General features: G+C 35.3%; 1 protein-coding gene across 1 annotated transcript in view; it reads left to right on the forward strand.

Moving 5' to 3' along the window:
* Positions 1–4,371: 4,371 nt before the first annotated feature.
* Positions 4,372–24,985, forward strand: part of LOC129738549 (transcription factor Sox-8-like) — a 61,948-nt gene continuing 41,334 nt past the window's right edge. The window contains exon 1 of the mRNA XM_055729770.1: positions 4,372–5,093. Within this exon, the coding sequence (XP_055585745.1) occupies positions 4,681–5,093 (413 nt within the window). The 5' untranslated portion in view covers positions 4,372–4,680. The remainder of the gene's footprint in view (positions 5,094–24,985) is intronic.

Here is a 24,985-nt window from a genome sequence, read left to right on the forward strand (position 1 = left end):
TTTGCAATCATCTTGACTGCATTTTTTTCATCATTTTAAATGAAAAGGTTGATCAAAAAAATGCGCTGTAAATACATGAACTAAAAAAAATCACGAATTGAAATGTGAATTCTCGATAAGGAAAAATATTAATATCCATTTTTAATTCAAGAGAAATTACTCAAAACACAAACTTTATTGATGTTTGATTTTTGCTTTGATAAAAAGAAGCAAATAATTAATTTTCATTCAAGAGATCAAAGTCAGAGATACATTATTTATTTATATTCATTTTCTTCTAGTTACGAAAAAAACAAGGCTAACAAAGCTCAGTTTTTAAGTTCAGAATAATAGCTTTAAATATTTGTGTGTTAAATTTATCATTAAAGGATTATATTGATAGATCAATAAAAAAAAACTAATAAAAATAAAATAAGGAAGTCCAAATTTGTTTGTAAATATTGAAAGCACAAAAAGTATGAGATTCATGGGCTACTTTTTTTCTTTGTTCCCTACCTTCTTTATTATAAAATATGAAATGAAAATAAAAAATGATATGGTTTTCTACATTTTTAAGGTATTATAAGACAATTTTTTTAAAAAAATTAATAAGTTTGTTTCCCCAAGTTCTGACTGTTTAAAAAAAGCAAAAAAAGTTTAAAAAATGGTGGGGAATCGTGAGCCACTAAATCCAAATTGACCAAATAACATGCAAAATTCATGAGTTGACCCAAAACTGTAATTTCAAAATGCATTTCGTTATTTTAAAGCAATTTCAGATGATGAAATTAAAAAGAGAGCTGTGTATGATCGATTAGATTCAAAAACCTGGATCCCGAACGTTTTGGAAAAATTCCTTATTTATGATGGACAAAATATTTTTCCTAACTCTTCATTTGGCATAAGAAAACTTTTTAGATAAGGAAAACGTATTTTAAGTTCTGAATATGTATAAAAACATCAAAATATAGGTGGTCCAAAATGTGTGGCCCACGATTCCCCACAAGCTATGATTTGCAAATTGGTTGCGTTTGTGTGACTTATTGATGTATCATCAAAAATTTCTTTTCCATGTGAAAGAACATAACGAAACTAAGATCATAAGCGTATGAGCATATTTTTGTTATGAATTTTAGGTTCCCCATCGATGCAATCAGCGGATGCATTTTTAATTATGTGAGTAAATTTTCTAAACTTTTTTAAGCTTGATAAATTAAAGAAGCATATGATGCGTATTCAAGTCAACAACATATAGAAAAACGTGCTTACGCAAAGCAACGACGATGACAGTTGGATTGAGATTTTTATCTCAGCACACATCTGAGATACTCAGGATGGCCCACTTTCCCCATGGCCCACGATACCCTACTCTCCCCTACTTATTTAGCCCAATAAAATTAAATTTTAGAGATGCTACTTCAAATCACTTTGCGATCTTTTGAAAGATTAATTCAAAATCATGACTGGAAAAGATTTAAATAATAAAAATAAGAAAAAAAAATTTCTAAATGAAAGTTTAGATTTTTAGGATTTCAAGAAAATTATTTTTTCTAATTAAAAAAATTTAAATTTGAAGACAAAAACATACATATAAAAAAATCAAAACAATTCGGTGAGTTTATTAAAACATTAATACCAAACATGGAGATGAAATTCATAAGTTTTTTAACATTTGAGAATAAAAACAATCAAAATTATTTTAAAACACTTAATTGTAAAATTAAATTGATAGCTCCAGGGGACAGCATTTTTGTTGCTAATTTTTGTTGCCAATGACTTAATTAGATGAACTTGGATTCTAAATCTCGAATCTTTTGTCGGATTTTGTCTATCACCTCTTTTTTTTACATAGAATTTATAATTTAAGAAATTGATCAGATTTAGGTTAAATCGATAATGATAACCAATAAAAGAAAAATACCTACATGAAAACAAAAATTGATTCTAAATTTGTTTATAATCCTTTAAATTGAAGAATAATGTTTAGCTTAGATAATTCTAATATCAGAAATACAGTTATCTAAAATGTGAAAATCTACATTAAATCATTAAAAGTTTTTCTGAAATTACATTATAAAAAAGAAAAGGGTTTCATTTCAGTTGACAAATTTATTGAAGACGCTTTGACTTTTGCCATAAATAATTTTCAAAATTTAATTTGGTTTAAAAATTTTGTCAAAATTCATAGTTTACATAATAAGTCAAAATTAATTGCGCTCTTCCGGAAATTTAATCATTTTAAAAAATAAACCTTTTTTCAAATTTTTTGTAATTTTTTACAGTTTTGTCAAAAAAGTGTTGAAATTTTTTGAATGATTTTTACCTCTTTTTAAAAGTAATTCCAAAAAAACGGAACCTGATAGAAAAAACTTTTTAAATATTTAGATTCTAATAAGCTCATAAATTCTTAGCTTCTTTAGAAAAATGTGATTTTTTACATTGTATAATTTATCAAAACCCTTTTGAATGTAAAGTTGGCATTTTGAAGAACAAGTATTACACAATAAAAATGGTGACAAAAATGTATTTTTTATTAATATTTCAATTTAGCTAAAAGTTTGTTTGCTTAGCTAGGAAAGTCGGGTAAGACGGACACAGCGGGTAAAACGGACACTTTCGATATTTCGAAAATTACAATGTTTGGCAAAAATCTAATGATAAGAATATGTTCGCCTAAGTGTATCAACACTTTCGAGACCCTTTGTTTATTTATAGCAAGCAAGGACCCATAATAGTAAACAAAATAAACAAAAACTTTGAGGATCCATTATTTGATGTAATTTTCTCTCCTCATTTAGTAGTTAATACCTCGCAAAATTTTCGAAAATTTCGACCGTTTTCAAAGGTAGAGTATTTATTAGGCTTCTTTTTAATCATCTGGAGGAAAATCAGCAAATTTCCGTCAAAGGGCTTGAACAACAAACGTTATGAAAAAAACGTTGCTAAGGCGGGTAAAACGGACACCTCAAGGTCGGGTAAAACGGACACATAAGTTTCTATAGGTATTTTCAATTTTTCATCTGTTTAATCTTCCATATGGCTTCGAAAGTCCTTAGCAAGTCGAAAAGCATTCGGCATGTCAAACAGGCCATAAAAACTGTAAAAATAGGATCTCCGATTTAGAAAGCGCCTATATAGTACGGATTCCGTAAACACACTGTTTCGCTTCTGGACTCGGACCAGTTGGTTCCATTTTGGTTTTAAAACGTTTTCAAATACTTAACGCACAAAAATACCTACTTTAACAGCAATTTGTGCTACATGATGTACCTTTTCTGGGCAGTGTCCGTTTTACCCGACCATTTTTAAAAAGTGTAATTTGCAAGCATTTTTTAGATTGCTATAAAAACAGTCTTGATGAAGGAAATTTACTAATTCCAATGGTTAATGCGATAGTAAACAACCTAAACTGCCCATTTGCACGAAAACTGCGATGAAAATAGCAATATCTGCTTTTCTATTGCGATTCTACCTTAGGGTGTCCGTTTTACCCGACTTTCCCCTACATTAATTCAGTTCACACATAGTTGGAATGTACAAATAAACTAGAAAAATCAACTAGTGAAATCTATATGTTCTATATTCTTAGCCTAAACCATAGTTTGTAACTGTCAGGCTCACAAACTCCTAACAATAAACATTAAACATTGAAAATGAGTTTAACCTCCAAACCAAACTACTTTAACTGTTTATGCTATTTTAGGCTGTTTAAACAAGTTTTAAATGGTAAATGGTATTTTTAGGTGTGTGACAATTTTGAGCTTTTTAATCAATTTTCAAAGATTTTTTCGGTTTTTTTTTCTAATTTACTATGAGTTATCAAAATATCCAAATCCTTTATAGAATACATAAGAATATCAAAATATTTATCTATAAGTTTGACGAAACATTTCGGGTTCAACAATTCAAGTTGGATAACAGTCAGTTAAGCAAAGTCACCTAAGCTTACGCAAGGGCTTCGTTGCCGTACTTTTCGAGTTCTGAAACTACATAAACTAACGGATACTCTCAAACATGCCACTAAACTCAAATCTTACCCACGTTTTTCCCCCAACATCAACCAAGAAAAGTAACTTAAGCCCGTTCATCGATTCGTCTCTTTCGCTCATTTGCATACGCTGAATGAAATCAACCAGTGACAGCAACGTCTTGAACGACGAGCGCGTAAAAGAAAACCGCCCAACCGCGTTCCTTTTTTTTTCCATTTCTTGATGATCGGGAGGGATCGCTCACTCTCCGTTGTCGCTGGCTCCGGGGTTTTCAGGCGTTGTCCGATCAGTACGGTTTGGAACTTTGTCGTGACTTGGGGTGTGCGCGTGTTTTGCTGCGTTTGCGTCTTTGCGTCTTTCCTTTCTTCCTGCCTGATTACTGTTGCTTAGAGATCTAAGCAACCGTCGCTCTTCGCCGTTCTTAGGTTCAAGTGACAGTGGATAACTAGATTGTTTTTTTTTCTGTTTGTGTTCTCGTGTGGTCCCGGGATTCTTCGGTGTGATTCGGTACGTGTCGGAAGGGGCTCGTCTGTCTGTAACCGCCTAGAGCGAAAACCAGCGCGGGACATCTCGTCCGTCGTCGATTAGCGAATTACAATAGGATCCAGTGTTGTTGTGTTGCGGTTTTGGCACACGCACATTAACACACACCCCTGTCAGTGAAAAGGGTTAATCAACTCTCCGCTGGTTTAGTTTATCAAAGAAGTCGTTTATGGTGCTCAGCAGGTTGATCCCACTAGTGAATGAAGAAGTTATGAATAGTGCTAGTAGTGCTCGACAGGATTCCCTGACCTTGGGGGAACAGCTGAAGGCCTCCTCCGGATTGAATGGTGATCGAAAGGGGGAAACGCTTGCCGCCAAGTTGTCCAGCGGTGGAGCAGCCCTTGTTGAAACAGGAGGAGGGGCTATAGCAGGTGCAGCCGTGCTACTGAACAATCATAACAATAACAACAACACTATAGCAGCGATCATGAATGCCAACAATCATAACAACAAGTTGGCGAGCATGGCGAGTTCATCGGTTGAGGACAACAAACTTGGCGCCGGTGATAAGGAGAAGCTCACCAAGGCAGTCATGAAGGTGTTCGAGGAGTACAAGTGGACTCCGCCCACTGCCGTGGTCAAGTAAGTGTGTTTTGAGTTTTGATAAGACGACGTGGTTCCCCGGTGGCGACGTTTTGTTTCGGTTCATTTGAATTTGTTGATGCTTTTCAGCAAAATGAACGATTCATTAGCTGAGTCACATTTGTTTTACATGATAAGTATTTACCGGAAGACTTTATTATTTTTGCCGTTTAAGCAAATAACTATGGTTCGGCATCGCTATTTACCACCGTCATTAGTTTACCACTGGCTGACCTGGTGTGCTTTGCTACACCTTCCAAAATTATTTCTTAAAATTATAAAAATTAAATTGGCACCGCTAAGAATTAGAGATGCTGCTGAAGTTTCGAATTGCAATACAAAGATGACATGAACTAGTTTTCAGAAACTATCTTAATTTGTTTTCAAGCTTTGAAATTTTAAATTTGTTTTTATAAGGTTCATAAGTTCTTCAATTAATTAATTGATAAAAATTCCTCACTATAGAGATGTACCGAATAGTGGTATTCGGCGAATGGCCGAATACCGAATATTGACTTTTTCAACTATTTGGCCAAACGAATATTCGGTCGAATATTCCATTGAGTTTTTAATCAAATAACCAAAAGCGATTATTTTATTTTAGTTCTATCTCTTCCATTATAATCGCTTTTAGGCCGTATATCACCAATGAGATTTTATTCCTATGAAATCAGGTACAAAACATGTCTAAACAGGAGCCAAGCAATTTGAAATAGCTTATTTGATATTGAAGATCGAATTTTGGCAAGATATCTTCAAAATAGTTGTTAAAATGAACGAATATCTTTAACCTAAAGCGTACCATACACAGCAAAAATAAATTCGTGTAATTTTAGATTGAAAACGATGCACGAAAACGGAACATCGTTTATGATCTAAAACTACATTATCGTTACATTGAGGCGTCTAAATTTAGACCAAAAAGAAATCGAGTTCTTTTTGCATCACAGCATGCGAAAATAAAGCACGTGATGTGAAAAAACTTGAAGGCCGCAGATCTTGAAAATGTTTTTGCATGGTAGAATTTTCAAAATTTGCTACAGGTGTCAATATTACTACCACTTTTTCCCAACATGAGTGAACTTTCTCTTAGAAGAAGGGCTTAACAAGTTTTTTTTATACTGAAGTTGGCTGAAATAGAGTATTTCCTGAAACAGATTGTGGTAGGGTAACCATTTGTTTTTGTTTTGAAAAATGTAATCACCAACTGGTCGCTATTTTGATCTTTAATGATAAGCGCTGTTCAATGCTTTCTTTTAAAAACTTTTTACCGTCATGTCTTAACTTGTTATGAATGTACAATTAATGAAATAAAGAATTTATATTCTCCTCAACAAGGTGCGCTTGCAAAACTACTACAATTGCATTGCCAATTTTTTTTTCGTTGCTATCTGGTCATTGAACAAGCGTAATGTTGTTGTTATGTTCACCCTACCACGATATGCTGAGAAAATGTAAACATGAGAAATCAGCTGTTTGTCTGACAAGTGGGGAAATGCCTTATTCAGTAGGTCGAAATGTAAAAAAAGGGGTGGATTTTCATTTGTGCCATTTGTGTACAATTTTTGTCTCTTTAATTACATGGTTGCGTTTCTTCGTGGTTGGGCGTGGCTCGATTGTTTTCATTCCCAGGGAGTTTACAATTTCTTTGTCCTTGGCAAGGCCGGATTAAGGGGGGGCAAAAGGGGCAATTGCCGCGGGCCCCCGGCTCAGAGCCCCCCCCCCCTACTCCCGAGGGAAAAAAGTTTTACATTACTTGAATCCTACTACTTCAATTTCTACAAATCTATGTGAAGAAATCAAAACTAGAAAATCGGAATGAAAACTTAAAATATAACAGTTTTTCAATTTAAGGGGGCCCCCTAGAGAATGATGGAAGTAGGCGTTGACTTAATGGCATCGAACGCGTTTTTCCTCGTCTATAAAAATCGTGTTTGTTAAATTGTTTAAAATAGTGAAATATGTTTAAAAATTTCAACAGAAGCTAATAAAAAGATGACACGTGGATGTGTCGTCTTAGTTTTGGTTGGAAGTGATTAAATAGCGCATTCAAAAGTGTTTTTCAAACCGCAGGACGAGACCGTGGAAAAATGAATAGGTTGGGGGATTTACGTTTTCGTTATCAGAGGAATATTCATTAAATGACACTGTCAAAAGAAGAAAAGATTGAAATTTAGAATGAAAGTGCGTGTTGAGCAAAATAATATTTTAAGAGCAGCTGATAAATTAATTTTAAAAGGGTCGTGAAAGCGGGAATTATTTGTAATTTAGTTTCCATTAAACAAACGTCTTGAAGTTGTTTTGTTGCATACCGCGGATTACTGCGATTATGATTTAAATTGGTTAACTATTTTAGGGCGAAAAAAGTGAGAAATCGTGTTTTCTGGAACAGGAAAGGGGTAAATTTTGTATATGTTCTCAAATATATCTCCGGCCGAAGCAGTAACGCAGTATCATCACTAATGATGACAGTGATTATCAACGAGAGCCGAAATCCCGGTGAGCCAATTCCAATCTTTCACCTTTATGTTTTTCTCACATATGTACTAGTTCATGGTTTTTAAATGTTTGCATTTTCATAATGTTTTTTCTGAATCTTACAAGATTTACATTTTTGATAAGTTAACTGAATCCAATCATCTTCTTTTAAAAATTAAAGTTGATCATTTGCAGAGAGGTTTCGAAGTAATCTCAATATCAAATTCTTGTGAAAGTGTTAAATATTTGAAGAACCTTTCGAGCTCTTAACAGACCTCGGAAGGTTTAATGTTCTATTAATGTTTCCGTTTCTTTTTTATTTTCAAGAGCGAGTAAAGGCGCTTTATTCTTGTTCTAAGACCAGAAATGATTGTACACTGAAATCCAAAACAGTTCAACGCAGAAAATCCAAGTGATTTTTTTAAAAATCTTTCATCAAATATATAAAATTTTTAAAAAGATTTGTAGTCTTAAGTTTTGTGATTTCTGTGTACCAAATAAATCATTTCCCGCCGATAAAGAATGGCTCTAGTGATTGGTGAAGTTACTACACTAAGCATGGTATTCTCATCACGGAGCATTTTTTAAAGCATGCTTCCAACGGTCCCCTTTGAAACGTATAGTACTGGTGGTCCACGTTTCTTCCTGTTCCTGTGTTCCAGATGTCTCTGCGTTCTCTGCTCCATGGTAGGCCCAACCATTTTATGTTTTTGATCATTTTGATATTTTTATGTTAAAATGATCAAAAACATGAACAAAGACAAGAAGAATAATAATACACGCTTATTATTCTTTGGGGCTCAGACATAAGTTCTGGCTATGGAAGTACGATTAGTGATTTGTGATTAGTTAAGGGGCCCCCCTAGAGAAAGTAGTGAAGAAATTCTTCCGCATTTTGCGGGCTGAGAATATCAAAATTTTGATATTGACTTTCAAAATTTTCAACTCAAAATCTGGACAAAAATATTTTAAACGAAATTCGAGAAAAAAGAAGAATATAAGGCAAAACACCACTAGTTTTCATTTTTTTTTTGTATCGAAGCATGTGCTAAGAGAGAACAGAGAAGCTTTATGATAAACATTTCAGAATTTTACCCGGGCAGTATCCAGGTTAATACCGGGTATTATTATGAATTTTCACTTTTCAATAATTTTTATTGAATTTTCCGTTGGTTTATAAATTCTAAACCGATTTCACTTCCTATTTTTGAAAATAAATGCTTGAAAAAAAATTTAAAAAAGATGCTTTATTGAATCCAAATGATCATTCTCAAATTATCATAAAACCGATCTAATAGTTGAGTTGCCAATATCATTGAATGATTTTCTTAACATGAATATTTCTTTGTTTTTCATCTTATCTTTATCCAGATTCAATTCATTGAGATTTTCAAGTCTTGTGGTGTTTCTTCAGTTACTGAAGTTCAGTTGCCTGTTTTTTTCTGAATTTTGAGAGCTTTGGATCTTTATTTAAGGTAATAAACTCATTTGATTCCATTTTTCAATGATAACTGATTCTGTGATTTAAACATTAAATCTCTCTTCCGATTTTAGTTTCAATCGATCATTTTTGCACTTATACCCCTTGAGCTTTGAGGGCATCCAATTAATTTTTTGTCACATTTAGAATAACGATTTGATAACTTTTTTTTTATTTTTTGTTTCGATTATAGTTGTTTTACCATCTTTATGGCATTCGCGACTTTATCAACGTTGCAGTTGGCGGATCGGTCTTGAAAAACTTATCCGGTACAACTGTGTTCGATGTTTACTCTTGGGCTCGAACTCGCGGACATCGGCTCAGGAGACAACAGACTTGCCAACTGAGCTATATCACAAGCCCTTATAACGATTTGATAACCATATATTTAATATGATGAAAATCATATTCACATTTGTGTTTCGAAGCTATAAAATTAATGTTGACATGTAATAAAATTTCTGCTTTGTCTCTGATTGTAACTTTGAATCTTTTTTTTCCAGCTAAATCCATATTTTTTTCTCAAAACCTGATTTGAAATTATGATTTAGATTTGAAACACTGAACTGTGGTTCGGAATATAAACTGATTTTTATTCTTGAATTCTTAAACTCTTATGTCTGTATTTCTATGGGATTTGAGTTTAATTATTTTGTTTATTTTTTTGAATTTTATCTTCTATGTTTTAAATCTTCATTATACTTCCCAATTGTCATGAGGTAAATATTTCCCGATGAAACAAAAACGAGTTTTTCAGATCATAACAGAGCATTCTTTTTTTTTAATTTCTTAACTCTTCCGCGGTGACGCGATTAATTAGGTAACAATTTTTATTGGAAGTTGCCAAAAACTATCTTCTAGGCAGACAACATGGCCATTTGAAGACAGTATACTGAACTCATCTTCAGTTCTTTTACACTTTCGAAATGTTTTGTATTCTCTGGCATAGCATTTGAAAAAAAAATCGAATCATAGGGGCCCCCGAGCAAAATTGCCCCGGGCCCTCCGATGGCTTAATCCGACCCTGGTTCTTGGCCAAAGCCCTCATCTTATTCTTGTGCACATGAGAGATTACATTATGTACTTGTTTAGTTCGAAAACATTATTATTCTGGTTTAATCCGAAGAGCTTAGCTCTGTTTAGCCTTAAGTCAATGTATAACTTAAGGCAAACTTTTTATAACAAAGGTGAGGTATTGAACCTCGGACGGTCTTAATGAAAATCAGACCACCTGGCTGACTGAGTTGAGTTGATAGTTGAGACATTCCAGCGTGACGTAACGACTTAGAAATTTTTAAAAACTTTATGAGTTGACATCATAGTTGTTTGTATCCATTTGTCACGTTTTTCTAAAACATTCGATTCCGGTTTCGGCTATGGAATCAAGTCACCCTAGGGATCAAGTTTCCTCATTCTCCCCTACGTGTTGCAACTAGTCCCTCGATTTAGACACCACGATAACTAATAACTAATCAAAGAACTCGCACGGTTTCAAACAACCTTGTTTGGGATAGCGTTTTGAAAGGGAATGCCAGGAATGTTCTTCACACCGCTAGCCGAAATCATTCGGTCGGAACTTTCTTCTCAACAAATAAAAAAAATCAATTTGCACTGTCATTGCCCCGAAAAACGAGGCGACTAAGGGCTGACTCATAGTTTCCCATCATGAAGTTTGGGGTCCACGAAAAGAATCTTAAGAAAGCTGAATCGAAAAAAGTCACTCCAATCAGCCGCGATATTCACCTTTTAGTGCCCCGGTGACCCGCGGCCGTCGTCGTGTATATATTTTGTAAACCCTCGAAAATTGCACCTTTTAGTCGGTCAAATTTCGGCCGCTAAATAGAGATGGAGATTGAAAGTCGGGACCAGAGGGACGGAAAAAATAAAAGCACTTCTGCCGGGACAATTTTGTTAAAAGTGAAAAAAAAAATAAAGTTAAACGTTTCGGAAAAAGGTGATATAAAACCTGTTTCTACACGCCAGCCGATGACCGTAGAACTTTTACGACTTTCACACATCCATAGGAAATTTCAAATATTTACCAACGCTTTTTGCCGCGTTTGGGTCGTTGGCTGGCCACAAGCAAAGATTTCACGCGCGACGCCTGGATCCAACTTGGTGGGGTAATGAGCTACTGAATTTAAAGTCAAATCAGAAGCCTGGACGAACGTCGCCGATCCGTGAGGCGCACCAGCTTTGGAATCGGTGGGTGTTGTTGGCGGATTTGTCTCCAAAACGACCGCGAGAAGACCCTGCGCGGCAGCCGCCTGATCCGAACCGATCCGGGGGAATAACTCTCAGAGACATGCATAAATTTAAGTCATTTAGCACCTTCCCGCTAAATGGGATAAAAGCTGGGATTCGCTTACTGCTGGCAAAGATTCACAAGAAGCGAACTGGTGAGGTGGCAAGCTCGCTTTGACTTTCGGTAGCAGTTCAGCTTTCGAAGGTATGTAGCTATCGTTTTTGCCTCGATTGGAACCGCTCAGACGATGACAAATGATAATTGAAAGTGGAAAACCTACATAACTGGGAATCTTAGCCTATAACCTAGGAGTAAGAAACTAAGAGATCGAGAACTTAAAATTTGTTGAATAAAATTTAAGTTAAGACTAGAGATCTACCGATGGGGATATTCGCCCAACAGACGAATATCAAATATTGACCTTTTCAACTATTCGGCCAAACGAATAATTGGTCGAATATTCTACTGAGTTTTCAATGAAAAAAAAAACAAAAGCGATCATTTCAATTACCTTCTATTCTTTCCATTTTAATGCCTCCCATGGGCGTTTACCACCAAAGAGATTGGGTTCCTGTGAAATTTGGGATAAAACATATCGAAACAGGTGCCAAGAAGTTTGAAAATGCTTATTTGATATCGAAATAGATAAAGGTCAAAATTTGAGCAAGATATCCTCTAAATAGTTGTTAAAAATAACGATGACGATGATCTTCAACCTTAAGCATACCACACTTTCTACCACACGTATCCACACGGTCGTGCAGTTTTGAATGATTTTGCAAAAATTAAAAAAAAAATAGGCAAATCTGAACAAACTCTAGGCATTTCATCATTTACCTGAGCAATCTGAAAACCTATAAAAAGGATAAAAAAATTCAATGTATTAAACATGGCATGTAGCCTATCCACATGGGAATTCTTGACAAAATATGGCATAAAGCCTATCCACATAGAGATTTTAAAGCGTTAAAGCTCATATGGGGTGCAGAGTGACAAAATGTTACTTTAGTTTAAATTCTTAGAATTAGATTCAACTATAACATGATAAAGGGTGATACGGTCAAAATTTGGTCAAGGGAAAACGCGTTTAAATCGGTGAAATCGTTTATTTAAAAAATCAAATTAAATTTCTTTTTCAAGTTTAATTAATATGAAATTCAAGAAAAATATTCAGTTAGGCTTCCGCTTTTCCAAATCCGAATTGCCGGGCCTTACGCTTAACCCCTGCCATCAGATTTTGTACAGCCACCTTATCCAACCTCTTCGCCGCAGAAAGCCAGTTTGCCTTGAACTGCTGCTCGTCTTTAACAGTTTTTTTGGTCTTCTTTAGGTTCCGCTTGACAATAGCCCAGTATTTCTTAATTGGGCGGAGCTCTGGCGTGTTGGAAGGGTTCTTGTGCTTGGGAACCACCTGCACGTTGTTGGCGGCGTACCACTCCATGGCCTTTTTACCGTAATGGCAAGATGCCAAATCCGGCCAAAACAGTACGGAACAACCGTGTTTCTTCAGGAAAGGCAGCAGACGTTTATTCAAACACTCTTTCACGTAAATTTCTTGGTTGACAGTCCCGGAAGCTATGAAAATGCTGCTTTTCAAGCCACAGGTACAGATGGCTTGCCAAACCAGATATTTCTTCGCGAACTTTGACAGTTTCATGTGCTTGAAAATATCTGCTACCTTTCCCCTTCCTTTTGCTGTATAAAACTCCTGTCCCGGAAGCTGCTTGTAGTCGGCTTTGACGTAGGTTTCGTCGTCCATTACCACGCAATCAAATTTCGTTAGCATCGTCGTGTACAGCCTACAGGATCGCGCTTTGGCCGTCGTATTTTGATTTTCATCGCGATTTGGAGTCACTACCTTCTTGTAAGTCAATAGTCCGGCTCGTTTTTTGGCTCGATGCACGATTGTAGACGATACACCCAGCTTATTCGCGGCATTGCGGAGAGAGAGGTTAGGGTTTCGCTTGAAACTACCGGCAACTCTCTTTGTCGTCTCAGCGGCTTCCGGTTTTCGATTTCCCCCCGATCCAGACTTCCAGACGGCAACTTTTAGCGATTTTGCCAGCTTTGCGTGCGAGTAGCTCGGATTTTCGCGATGCGCGAGCAAAATTTTGATACGCTGCTCTTCTTCCTTGGACGGCATTTTGACAACTGAAGAGTGTTTCCAAAATCAAAATAGAAGCAACATTCTACACACACACCTTCAAAATGAGGGGTGTTCAGGTATTTTAAATGCAAAATTGAAAGAAATACGTCAAGTTGATATTGACCAAATTTTGACCGTATCATCCTTTATAATTAGCTAATACTAAATAAGCTCATAAGACTTTGTCAGCCTCAGAAACTAAAGTTTAGCGTTTGAATTTTCACAATTTGTTTGCATATCACAACATAATTTAATGTGGGTGGGTTGAAACACTAAGTTTTATAATATCACTCCTTGACTTAAAAATAGGTTCAATTGCGTCTATCTGAGCGATCTACTTTGGGTTCACCGCCGCCGCCGGCCGGTTCCAAAATCGCAAATTGAAGCTTAATCTAGCCGACTATCAAGTGGGTGAACTAACAATTATCTAACTGGAGCAACGGTACAAACCACTAATAATCAGCGGCGTTTCAAGATGATTATCAACAACAACAACTGGCAACTATTACCGCAAGCTTTTGAGAGTGTTTGATTGACAAAACAAGTTTTTCCGCGCTCCAAACCACAGAGAATGACCACCGACCGGCAATAACATGTGTAAACATTGGCTTCGAGTCCTCCATTGCTTGGGAATATAGTAGAATCATGGAAGAAAAAGAAAGACCCAAAGGCTTCGTCCGCGCCGGCTGGCTTTGGCGGACTCTTCGAGACCCCCAAATCCACCTGAAGTATTTGCCGAACCTCCCTGACGATGCATGGGACGTTTCGCTGCAGCCTGCGATTCATCCCATGCTTCCTTCAATCCGCCTGAATCGGTTGAAGTAGAAGCCAAACAGCGTGACCCGAGGATGGCGCACTCTCAGCCGCTCGGTCGGTTTGAGTCGTTTCGATTCGCCATTCCGGCGGACGGATGATTGAATTACAGATACCGCCCGCGCCGCCACGCTTCGGCCTGAGAGTGAGAGCAGGATGGGGACACAAACAGACCGCCAAAGGCCGACCAAACCGTCTCGTGAGTCTTGCGCCAAGCGCAGGCGGCTTCGATCAAATTCTTGCGCGGCGATCATCCGGCGCATGATGGACGGGTACCAAGCGGGGAAATTATCTTCTTCTCCCCGTAAGTATATGATCATAATGCGATCACCACTTGATTGTTGTTGAGCGCGATTATGTTTTGAAGCCGAAAGCGGCCTTTTCGAGAAATCAAAATATTTATTACAAATCATTTCATTTGCGGCACTTTGAGTTGAAAAAACTATCAATAAGCCCGAATCGAGTGATACCGATGGCAGTTGTTTTGACACCTTGCGTGACACATTGCGGATCAAAATTTTGTAAATATTCAAAATTTTATGACAAATGCTATGGAATTTCGATTATTTGAAAAAAAAAACAAAAATTAAAATCACTGTTTCAAAACAGAGAAGCTTTACTGTTTTCCATTTAACAGAAAGAGTTTTACTGATAGAGGTGTCAAATTTCTTCTAAACACTCATGGGTAAGGTTGCCAGATTGCCCGTTTTTATCCGGGTTTGCCCGGATGTTTAATAGAAAATTTGGGAACATTCCGGCCCAGCAGGTTGCCCGGATTTAATTGAAAATGCCCGGAATTTGCCTGGATTTATTCACTTTATTTGGCAAATCAAACAAAAAAAAACATGTGTTGTAAATTATGTTTATTTGTGCCACAGAAACAAAATTTTTGGGCAAGTTTTATAAAAATAATCATGGAAGGTTTTTTGGAAGCCTTAAATACGATTTGAAATCTGTCGAGTGTCGATGAATTTTGATGAATTTTTTTTTTTTTCAGCTATAGTTTCTTGATTTTTGTTGAGTAATTTCTGGGTTTGGCTAAATTTGCCCGGGTATTGGCCGGAGTTTTGGTCGTCAATTATTAAATCAAATGCCGGATTTTGCCAGGTTTTTAGATAAAATTGCCAGGATTTTTCTGACCTGGATATGCACTGAAAAAATTCTGGCAACCTTACTCATGGGTAATCACTATTGAAGCTGCAGAAGAAATTTTGTACTTGCGTGAAAAGATAAACTTATAAAAAATCGGAGAATTTTGTCCATTTTTAATGCATACGTTACATCTAGTTTTCTAAACGTAATAACATACATCTTTGGCATTTTCTAGTAAAAACTACTAGGTGGTTATCTACACATCCAAATTTAAAGCTCGATGACCCAGCCTTTTTAAGATTGCTTATTAATGCCCCCTTTATAAAATTTTTGTTTGAAAATCACTTTGTTAAATCTTGGATTTATCAAAAAGAATCTTTTAAAAAAAGTAGTATCTAAATATCTATCAACATCATTTTATTTAGAAACCTCCATAAATTTTAAAGTCACCGTAAAGCACCGTAATTTTGCCGCCGCCCGTGGCCTATAGGATAGCCTTCAAGTCTTCTAAGCCAGGGGGTATGAGATCGAATCCCGGTCACGGCATACATAGTACACTTTCGGTGGGTTGGTGGTTTTAGCATTTGTAAGATGCTAGTCATGATATCCTCGAAAGATGTACGCTTAGAGTTAAGAAGAAGGAATCTCTTCGAGGAAACATCATGTTTCATTGAGATCCTGTATGTGTTTGTGATCGTTTTTATAAAGCAGGACTGTAGGAAGAACCGCCTCATGGGGGTGTTTTGGTGATCAATTTTTTACAATGCATGCATAATATAAATTAAAAATATTTTTTACATATTTCATTATTCATTTTCAAGTTCTTTTACATTAACAGTTTTTCGTATAGAAACTTTTGAAAATACTTCCTTAAATCTTTTAAATGGTAAGCTATATTTACACTGCCGACCAAAAGTTTGGGATCACCCGCTAAAAACATGCAAATTTTGATCGTTCATACCTCACCCATCTTAGGACACATTACAAATCTGCTGATCTCATTTGAAAGATAATGAGCATAGCTATTTCGGAGGTATTTTGCTTAGAATTAATATTTTAGTTTTGTACTTTAAACTTAAGCTAAAATTAGAACATTTTCAAAAAATCACACTCAATATTCAAAGCCGATCATCTCGGATAGGGTGGACCAAATTTCAAAATTTGAGTTGCATTAGAATCCTTATTTTTTACTTCTCAAAACACAATAACAAATATTGCTAAAATTCAAGAATGTACTTTTAATTAATAAAATATACACTTAAGTTATCGTCCAAAAGTTTGGGATCATTCCTTAGTATGGTGTATCGGCCAAAAGTTTGAGATTATTCTTTTAAAAACATACAAATTTATCTCATTCATATTTTTCTTATCTAACATCGTATTGCAGATCTGAAGGGTTCATTTTGATGCTAAAGAATTGTTGTTTTTTTTTTTCATAAATTCATTCAAAAATTGTATTTTAAAATGATAATCATAAAAAAATCAGAATCATAAGTGTGAACATTTATAAAACAATTAATTCCAGGTTAATTCTTAAGTACATTCTTAAATTTTAGCACAAAATTTTGTTATTGTGTTTTGAGAAGTAAAGAATGGATTCTAATACAACTCAAATTTTGAAAGTTGATCCACGCTATCCGAGATGATCGGCTTTTAATATTGAGTGCGATTTTTTTAAAAATGTTCTAATTTTAGCTTAAGTATAAGGTACAAAACTAAAACATTATCTCTGGGCACAATACCTCCGAAATAGCGATGCTCCTTATCGTTCAAATGAGATCATAAGATTTGCAATATGTTTTAAGACGGCTGAGATATGAACGATGAAAATTTGCATGTTTTTAGTAGATAATTCCAAACTTTTGGCCGGCAGTGTATATATATTGCAATGTATGGGAAATCGTCATTTATTTCATGGTCTCGCTGAATAACAATGCCCCTTTTTCATGATTATGTTCATTAAAACGGTGAAATGTATGGTCGAAAATAATAAATTTAAATTTTCATTCATGGTATCGAGGAAGATAATAAGCATTGTGTCTTCCATACAATTTAAGGTCTGTGAACATGGAATTTATTGTTTTTTTCATGGTGCAATTCTATTCGGGAACTCCTTCTATAAAAATTTACAAGTTACAACCACACGCTTGAGACAAATGAACAAAACGGAAGTGGATAATCACACTTAGACTTTAAGTGAAATGCATCTTTATACGTTGTGTTTTCTACACAGCAAAAAATTTCTAAAAGTACACGGAATCTATTTTTCCTGTGTGTAATTACGGAAAGATGTAATTTTAAACTCCTTTTGATGTAATATTAGTCTATTTTCAAAAATTGAATAGAAAAAAACTGTTTTGATTTAATTTTACATTGCGTCATGGAAATACCAACCGGTCAATGAAATTTATATCACAAACACTGTAAAATTATATCTGTTTGATTTAAAACTGAATGGAAATGTTTAAATTGTGTCATTTTATATTTCAAGTTGGTTTGCGCGTCAGGCACACAGTAAACAAGTCAGAAAATGATTCGGAAACGAGTCTTTCAACAGCGGTGCTACAGCAGCACTTTTATAAAGCCTTTTAAAGCAGTAAGTTTACCGAAAATTAAGAATGTGGTTGAAACTGATTAATTTTCTTTCCATTGCAGCAAGGTCAGATTTCATGCAGTGGATGATATCCGGACAGTGATTATCCGGAGAAACTTTTGGTGATGCTGACCGAAAAACCATGATGTTCCGGAACCATTAGAGGATATTGATGACGCTGATCTGTAAAAACATCTTCGTGCTGGGAATCATCGGATGCAACAACAATTCCAGCCTGACGCTTTCCGTGATGGTTTTTTATGTTCAGTTTAGGAAATAAATATTAGTTAAAAATGAAAGATGCGGCGTATTCATTCAAAGACAAAACCAAAAACCTGAATATTTAGCAAAAATATCAATATTTACGATAATAAATTTCAAAATTTACATCCCTGTGTATTTTTACACGACGGCTTTCGTGATCCGATCTCGTGCATTGGAAAAAAATACGCCGTGATAGAATTTTACATCAAAATCAATGTCCCGTTTTCGTGCATCGTTTTCGATCTAAATTTACACGAATTTTTCTTGCTGTGTACAAGACTCACGTATTTAGAATCGATATTACCTATACAAGAAAATTAAAGTTTACGTGAAAAATCCCGTAGAAATAATATCTAAATTATTTTGCGTGTGTGATCATTTCTATGCCACTGAGTTTTATGAAAAGTTCTATCGATGAGATAACAATTTGCACACGGTACAATATTTCAAAGTTGGAACAAAACATAAGATTTCTATAGAATTGATTTCCGAGAAAAAAATTTTGATCTCGGGAATTCCCAACTCCAATAAAAAAGACATCTTTTTCAATGTTTTGTATATTTCACATTTTCAATCATTTTATTTAAGGTTGTCAGAATTTTTCAGCACGTATCCGGGTCAAACAAATCCGGGCAATTTTATCTGCACACCTGACAAAATACGGGCAATTGATTTCAAAACCGACGACCAAGAATCCGGGCAATATCCGGACAAAATTTGTCAAAACCCAGAAATTACTCAACAAAAATCAAGAAAAAAAAATATTAATTATTGCATTCAAACTCATCGACAGATTTGAATCGTATTTTAGGCATCCAAAAAACTGTTCATGATTTTTTTATAAAACTTGATCAAACAATTTACTACACAATTTCAATTTTTTTTTGTTTGATTGACATTAGATTAGGTAAATAGACCCGGGAAAAACCGGGCATTTTTCCATGAAATCGAGGCAATCGGGCCGGGCTGGACTGTTCGCTTATTTTGTATTAAATATCCAGGCAATCCTTATTTTAAATGCATTTGTATTGAATTCAAAGCATCAACTTTTTTTTTAAATCATTCACCGAAAAACTGTTTACAGGTTGACTGTTTGTAAACACACAATTCAAGTACGTTCTTAACATGAAAGTGTGTTTTTGTTTTACATAGTTTGGCTACATAGAAGAGACTCTAGATCCGCTTTTTTGTTGAAAAGTTTTTTTGTGATTGATATTTCAGTAGCCTATTTTTTCCATAGCAGAAGCAGTTTTTTATTGATTAGATTTTATTATGACCTGAAAGTGTTAAAAATTATATCAACTTCTGTCATTTCACAAAGTGGAACAAGTGCCAACGCGTCTTTTAGCCATGAAATATCTACCTTTTAAGAATTTTATCTCCAAAATGGTCAAAAAGAGTATCCCGAGTGTTGAGTCCGAAGCGGATATTCAAAATTATTAAATGTCTTTGTTAACGACTGTCTTTTGGTTAAATAGTATTCAGTAAAGTTGAAGTCCGAAGCATTATTTTATTCTGGAGAAAAACTGCAGATATATCAATGAAAGTTGATAAAAAAGACAAACAGGAACAAGTATTAAATTCATTTTAAAGTATTTTTATACTGACACATCTGGAAAAGAGCTATGTGTTTTCACTTACACCAATAAACGATACAAATGTTTACTTGGATATTTCTTTTTGGAAGAATATGAAAGTTCAACTGTGATGATATCCGTTTGCACTTGCCCCGGTATTATTTTTTCAAATTACAATTTACAATAAAAAAAACATCTAATTTTTTTTAAGGTTTCGAGGTATGATTGTATGAAAATTTCCAGAAAATAGAATGAACTAATGAAATCATCGTAGCCTTAAAATATCACTTCTTTTCGATCTACATATTAAATTTTCTTGAAATCTGCTTTTCAATTCATTGTTATAGAATCTTGAAAATATCACTCAATCTTGAGTGAAATTTCAGATCACCTCCAACACCGTTTAGGTAATTATAAAATCAGAACACCCCAATGCTCCAGTTAGAATCTTCAAAAACAATGGGTTAAATTGGGTACATATGTCCCTTAGGATAAAAAAGAAAAAAAAATGTTGTGATTCGGTTGAAAAACAAAAAATCTAAACACATTTTGCCTCCTTTCTTAACAAATCGTTTCCTTGATTAATTGGGTTTGAATTCAAAGGAATTTAATTTGCATTTTTTTCTAGAACGAATAGAAAAAACGGCGAACCTTTTTTTGGACATTATTTTGGTGAAAATATGGATATTAATTAAAACTGTTTCGAAGGATGAGGATGGTGAACAAAAAGCTGTTTGAAAAAAATAGTTTATCAAATTTTTTTTTATTTCTTCAGCTCTATAAAATATACCATTCAAAGCTAATCGGGAGCTGAAAGTACTGCGTTACGCAGAATATTGGGCAAATACTCCAAAAATTGTCCCGATATTCGAAATTCTAATTCCTTAAAGCCTTATATGCAATAAATTCCAATTAATGGTAAATGGTATTCAATAAATGAAACATACACTCAGAAAAATACTATTATGTATACCATAAGATTTTCTTATGAAGTGGCGCCATAAGAAAAATCTATGAAATTCATAAGATTTTCTTATGAAGCGAATGAACTCTTCAGATGAACACCTGCTTCAATGAGAGGTTGTTGTTTTTCATAAGAGGGTCTCATGGAAACAGAAAATTTCACGTTTTATGAGAAAATATCAAGATAATTTATATAAAAAACTTTCAGTTTATTTTCTGGGTAATAAGTTTAGAATTACTTTATGATCACCATAAGCACGCATCAACGCCCGGTTCAACAGTCATTCTGCTGCACCCGGTCCATTGAACTTATCCTTTTCCCCGGTCAACATACTGAAAAGTTAACAATGAATTGTGTTTAAGTTAACATGTGATTTGAACATTCACAAAAAATAAACTAACCGTTTAGAATAACAAAATCACTTTTAACTTTAAAAAAACTAATGGCTTCACAACTGGTTAGTGCTTGGTATGACGATGAAAAATGATTGATAGAATGAATGTGTTCATTATTTTTTCACAATGCCGCTTCTTCTATTTTTCATAAGAACTTCGTATTCAATTTGGAAGAATTTCATAAGGCTCGTATGAAAATTTTTTTAGACGCAAAAAAGCGGTTCATAAGACGTATCTTATGAAATTTATAATAAGATTTCCTCTGAGTGTAGATATCATCAACATATAGTTACACTCAGCCGAAAAGGAAACTTTAAATTCACCTGGATTTTCACGTAGCCATTCATTACGTGAATTTCTGAATGATTTACGTGAATCACTTAAAAGCTAAAAAAATGGGCTTGTGATATAGCTCAGTGACAAGTCTGTTGTCTCCTGAGCCGATGTCCACGAGTTCGAGCCCAAGAGCAAACATCGAACACAGTTGTACCGGATAAGTTTTTCAATAACGATCCGCCAACTGCAACGTTGATAAAGTCGCGAATGCCATAAATATGGTAAAACGACTATAATCGAAACAAAAAAAAAAAAACTTAAAAGCTAATACAAATTCATTTCATCCGTACGTGAAAATCACATAGCCGTCTGTTGTCAAAACTAAGACACATTCGATTTACGTGAAAATACAGTGATCCGCCAAATACAAAGGGGTTTGGTGCATTCCATGTGATATTCACGTAACTCAGAAAAGAAAATTCACGTAGCATCTATGTGGATGAAAACATTTTTCAATATGTCGCCGGATCCAACAGTTGGTGCTGGAGCTGGAAGATAAAAAAAATTCTGAGGCACGCAAACGCTGATTTTTCGTAAGTACATAGTAATAATTTGATTGTGTCTTTGTTGTTTTAATCTTTTACTATTTACACAGGATTCGGAATCGGGGTCGATAGGACGGCCAGCAACGCGGCTTATCCTCAAAATCATTTCATCGACGGTGTTTTTGTGAATATGTGAAGTGTAAATGTGTAGTTAAAGTGTTATAAAATTAATTCGACATAATAAAACGACTCCCTGCAAATTAAAACATTTTTTTTATTTAATTGGCGAAATGAAACACCCGCTACGTTCATATCAATATAAAATCTACGTGAATTTCATGTAACAGAACGAATTGTTTTTATACTTACGCTTCAAGTGGAACTCACATGATAATTACGTGAATTCTGCTCGCTACGCGAGCTCTGTTTGCTACCTGAAATTCATGTAGATTCCACATGATTTTCAGGGTGGCAAAAATCCATGTACATTTTCACGTAGCGGTCATGTGAATAGTTTTTTCGGTGTATATATGGAACAAGTTACAAAAAGTAGATTTTCTTTAAGCAAAAAAATTTAATGGTTACGTTGAGTGCTGAAAAAAGCCAATTTGCTACGGGAAGCTGATAGCTGATACCATTCAGCAATATTCAAAACATCCGAATTAAAGAAAAGTAAATAACAAAGTATTCATGTAAGATGCATCTTAGATTTATTGAAGATATTTTTTTAATAATTAAAATAAAGACTCGTATAATTGAGTTGAAATTCTTAGGTTTGATTCCGATAGAATTAGTCTGGATAATTCGAGTAAACGGAAAGGAGGGAAATGTAAGAAAAACTATATAGGACATGTTCACGAAAGCGAGACGATTAACAACTCAACATTTGATGCTTTTTTAAAGCGAAGAAAAAAATGGAAAACGAACGCCATGTTTAAAATGGTAAAACAAAGTTTACCGGGTCTGCTAGTATTTCAATAAAATTCTTTTCAAAGTACACTTTACGAAAACGGCGATTTTATAAACCCGTTGAACATTAAAATAATTTGCTTACAAAAACCTTCTAGAGCCCCAAGTAGAGCGCATCTGTAGGTGTTCGTCAGTTGAAATAAGTATGCGTCCAGCTCTCGCTTAACCCATCAAATTGTGTTTACTTTCTGAGGAAACCCGAAGAAAGTCTGGCCCGAAACTTGACTTGTTTGTTTCAATTTGCATCTGAATTACGCAATTTAGCCTTTTCCGAAAGTCGTTCGGCATGTTTCCTCAGATGGTATTCAATACGTTGGTACCGAAAGGGAAAAAAATAAAGGAACGCAAGGCGATTGAGGTATAGAGAGTGCGCGGAAAAAAAAACCGGTAGCCGATTGTGGTGAGATGTTCGACAATGAAAGAATCTATTCAAAACGGCGCGCTGTCCGATCGCAGAATCCGACATAGCTCTGTGGTCACGTGGCGCTGCGGAGAGGGAGCGGGAAAGATGGCGAAGCGTTCGTCACACCTCGTGGAGGGAATGTTAAAAAGGCTCCAAAAAGTACCCGGTGGCGCCGCCGAAGAGTTTAGTGTGATGTCACAGCCACACTGAACCGACTTAGTCGGTAGGTATCGGAAATTTGTCATTGGGGACGCTTTTTGGAACTGGATTAAACAATCAATCTCAATAACAACACAAAAAATAACAACAACACCATGTCCGGATGAGTAAGCGAGGAAAGCTCAGACGAGCCTGCTCCTTTGACATGCAAATGTCACTGGCTTGCTCGCTGCTACCGGATGACCCATTCATGAATTTATCAATGGACTAGTGCGGGACGGTTCTTCACACACTTGGTTAAACACAGGCCGAGGAACCGAAACTAGCGACAGCCAATAACTACGATAAACATATTCGGAAGTTTATCTTAACTAAGGCGGATGCATTCTGAGAAGGCTAATCCATATTCAAATATAACGTCGATTGGCCCTCAAAGGAAGAGGATGAGGAAGAACTCAAAATTACCGGGTCCAATTAGGCGATCTTGCGCCCTATTTGCCCATAATTAGGCCATTTGTGGGTTCCGACGAGTGTTTGTTTAGGATACAGGTGCATTGTGAGTCCAGACCTAAGATAGCGATTTCCGTTTCGATCGCAGGAATCGGTGAGTTCCGTCGAGTGACGTATAGTCGTAGGCGGCTATGGTTCAAATTTTATGGTTTGGGAAAGATAAATATTTTCCCTGAACAAGTTTGTAAGTTGAAATGGTTTTAAGTCATGTTTGTTCCTAGTGTAAAATGTTTCAGTTGAGAATAAGCTTCTACAATAAAAAGTGCTAAATCTTGAAGTGACTTTATAGGTGCTTATAGCTTCTTTCTCATAGTTGAAAAAACCCTCTACATCGTATGCGGCTTTCATTTTTTTAGGTTAAAGTGATGGACCCCACACCGTACATCCTCCACAGATGCATAATTACCTCAACAAATCCTGACAACAAGTAGCTCTCACCTCGTAGATTCACGACTCCTCCAAGCTTTGATGATTTTTTCTGATAATTTTTCGAGAGCCGTCGCGTCGGTCAGCGCTCTTGTTTTCTTCTTCAGTGGACAGTTTCAATAGGCTGGCTGATCAAGACACGGTTGCTTGCCCACTTTGATCATCATTATCCTCTTGATGTTATGTGGAGAATTACGATTGGACCACCCAGCAATGGTTCAAATGTATGTATTGGCTGAAACTTTTGTCTGAATCGCGCTGGGTGGCTCTTAGTTTTTCGGATAAGGAACTTCCAGAATAATCCAAAACTAATTATTCCGCCAATTTTTCGAAGCGATTTTAATTTCTCCTTAATTTTAAGTGAGTTAGCAGATAAGAATGTTATGCTAACTAAAAAACGCTAAATCATTCAAGTGTTGATTCGCCTTACACGAAATCGATATTCATTTCATCATCATTCCAGTTCGAAACCTCATATCCGAACTTGTAGGAATGTTTTAAAGAATTATTTCTGAAAATAATGATCCAGCCAACATGAAATCGTAAAAGAAATTTTC

Source organism: Uranotaenia lowii, chromosome 1 (genome assembly GCF_029784155.1).
Source record: "Uranotaenia lowii strain MFRU-FL chromosome 1, ASM2978415v1, whole genome shotgun sequence".
NCBI classification, from domain to species: Eukaryota; Metazoa; Arthropoda; class Insecta; order Diptera; family Culicidae; genus Uranotaenia; species Uranotaenia lowii.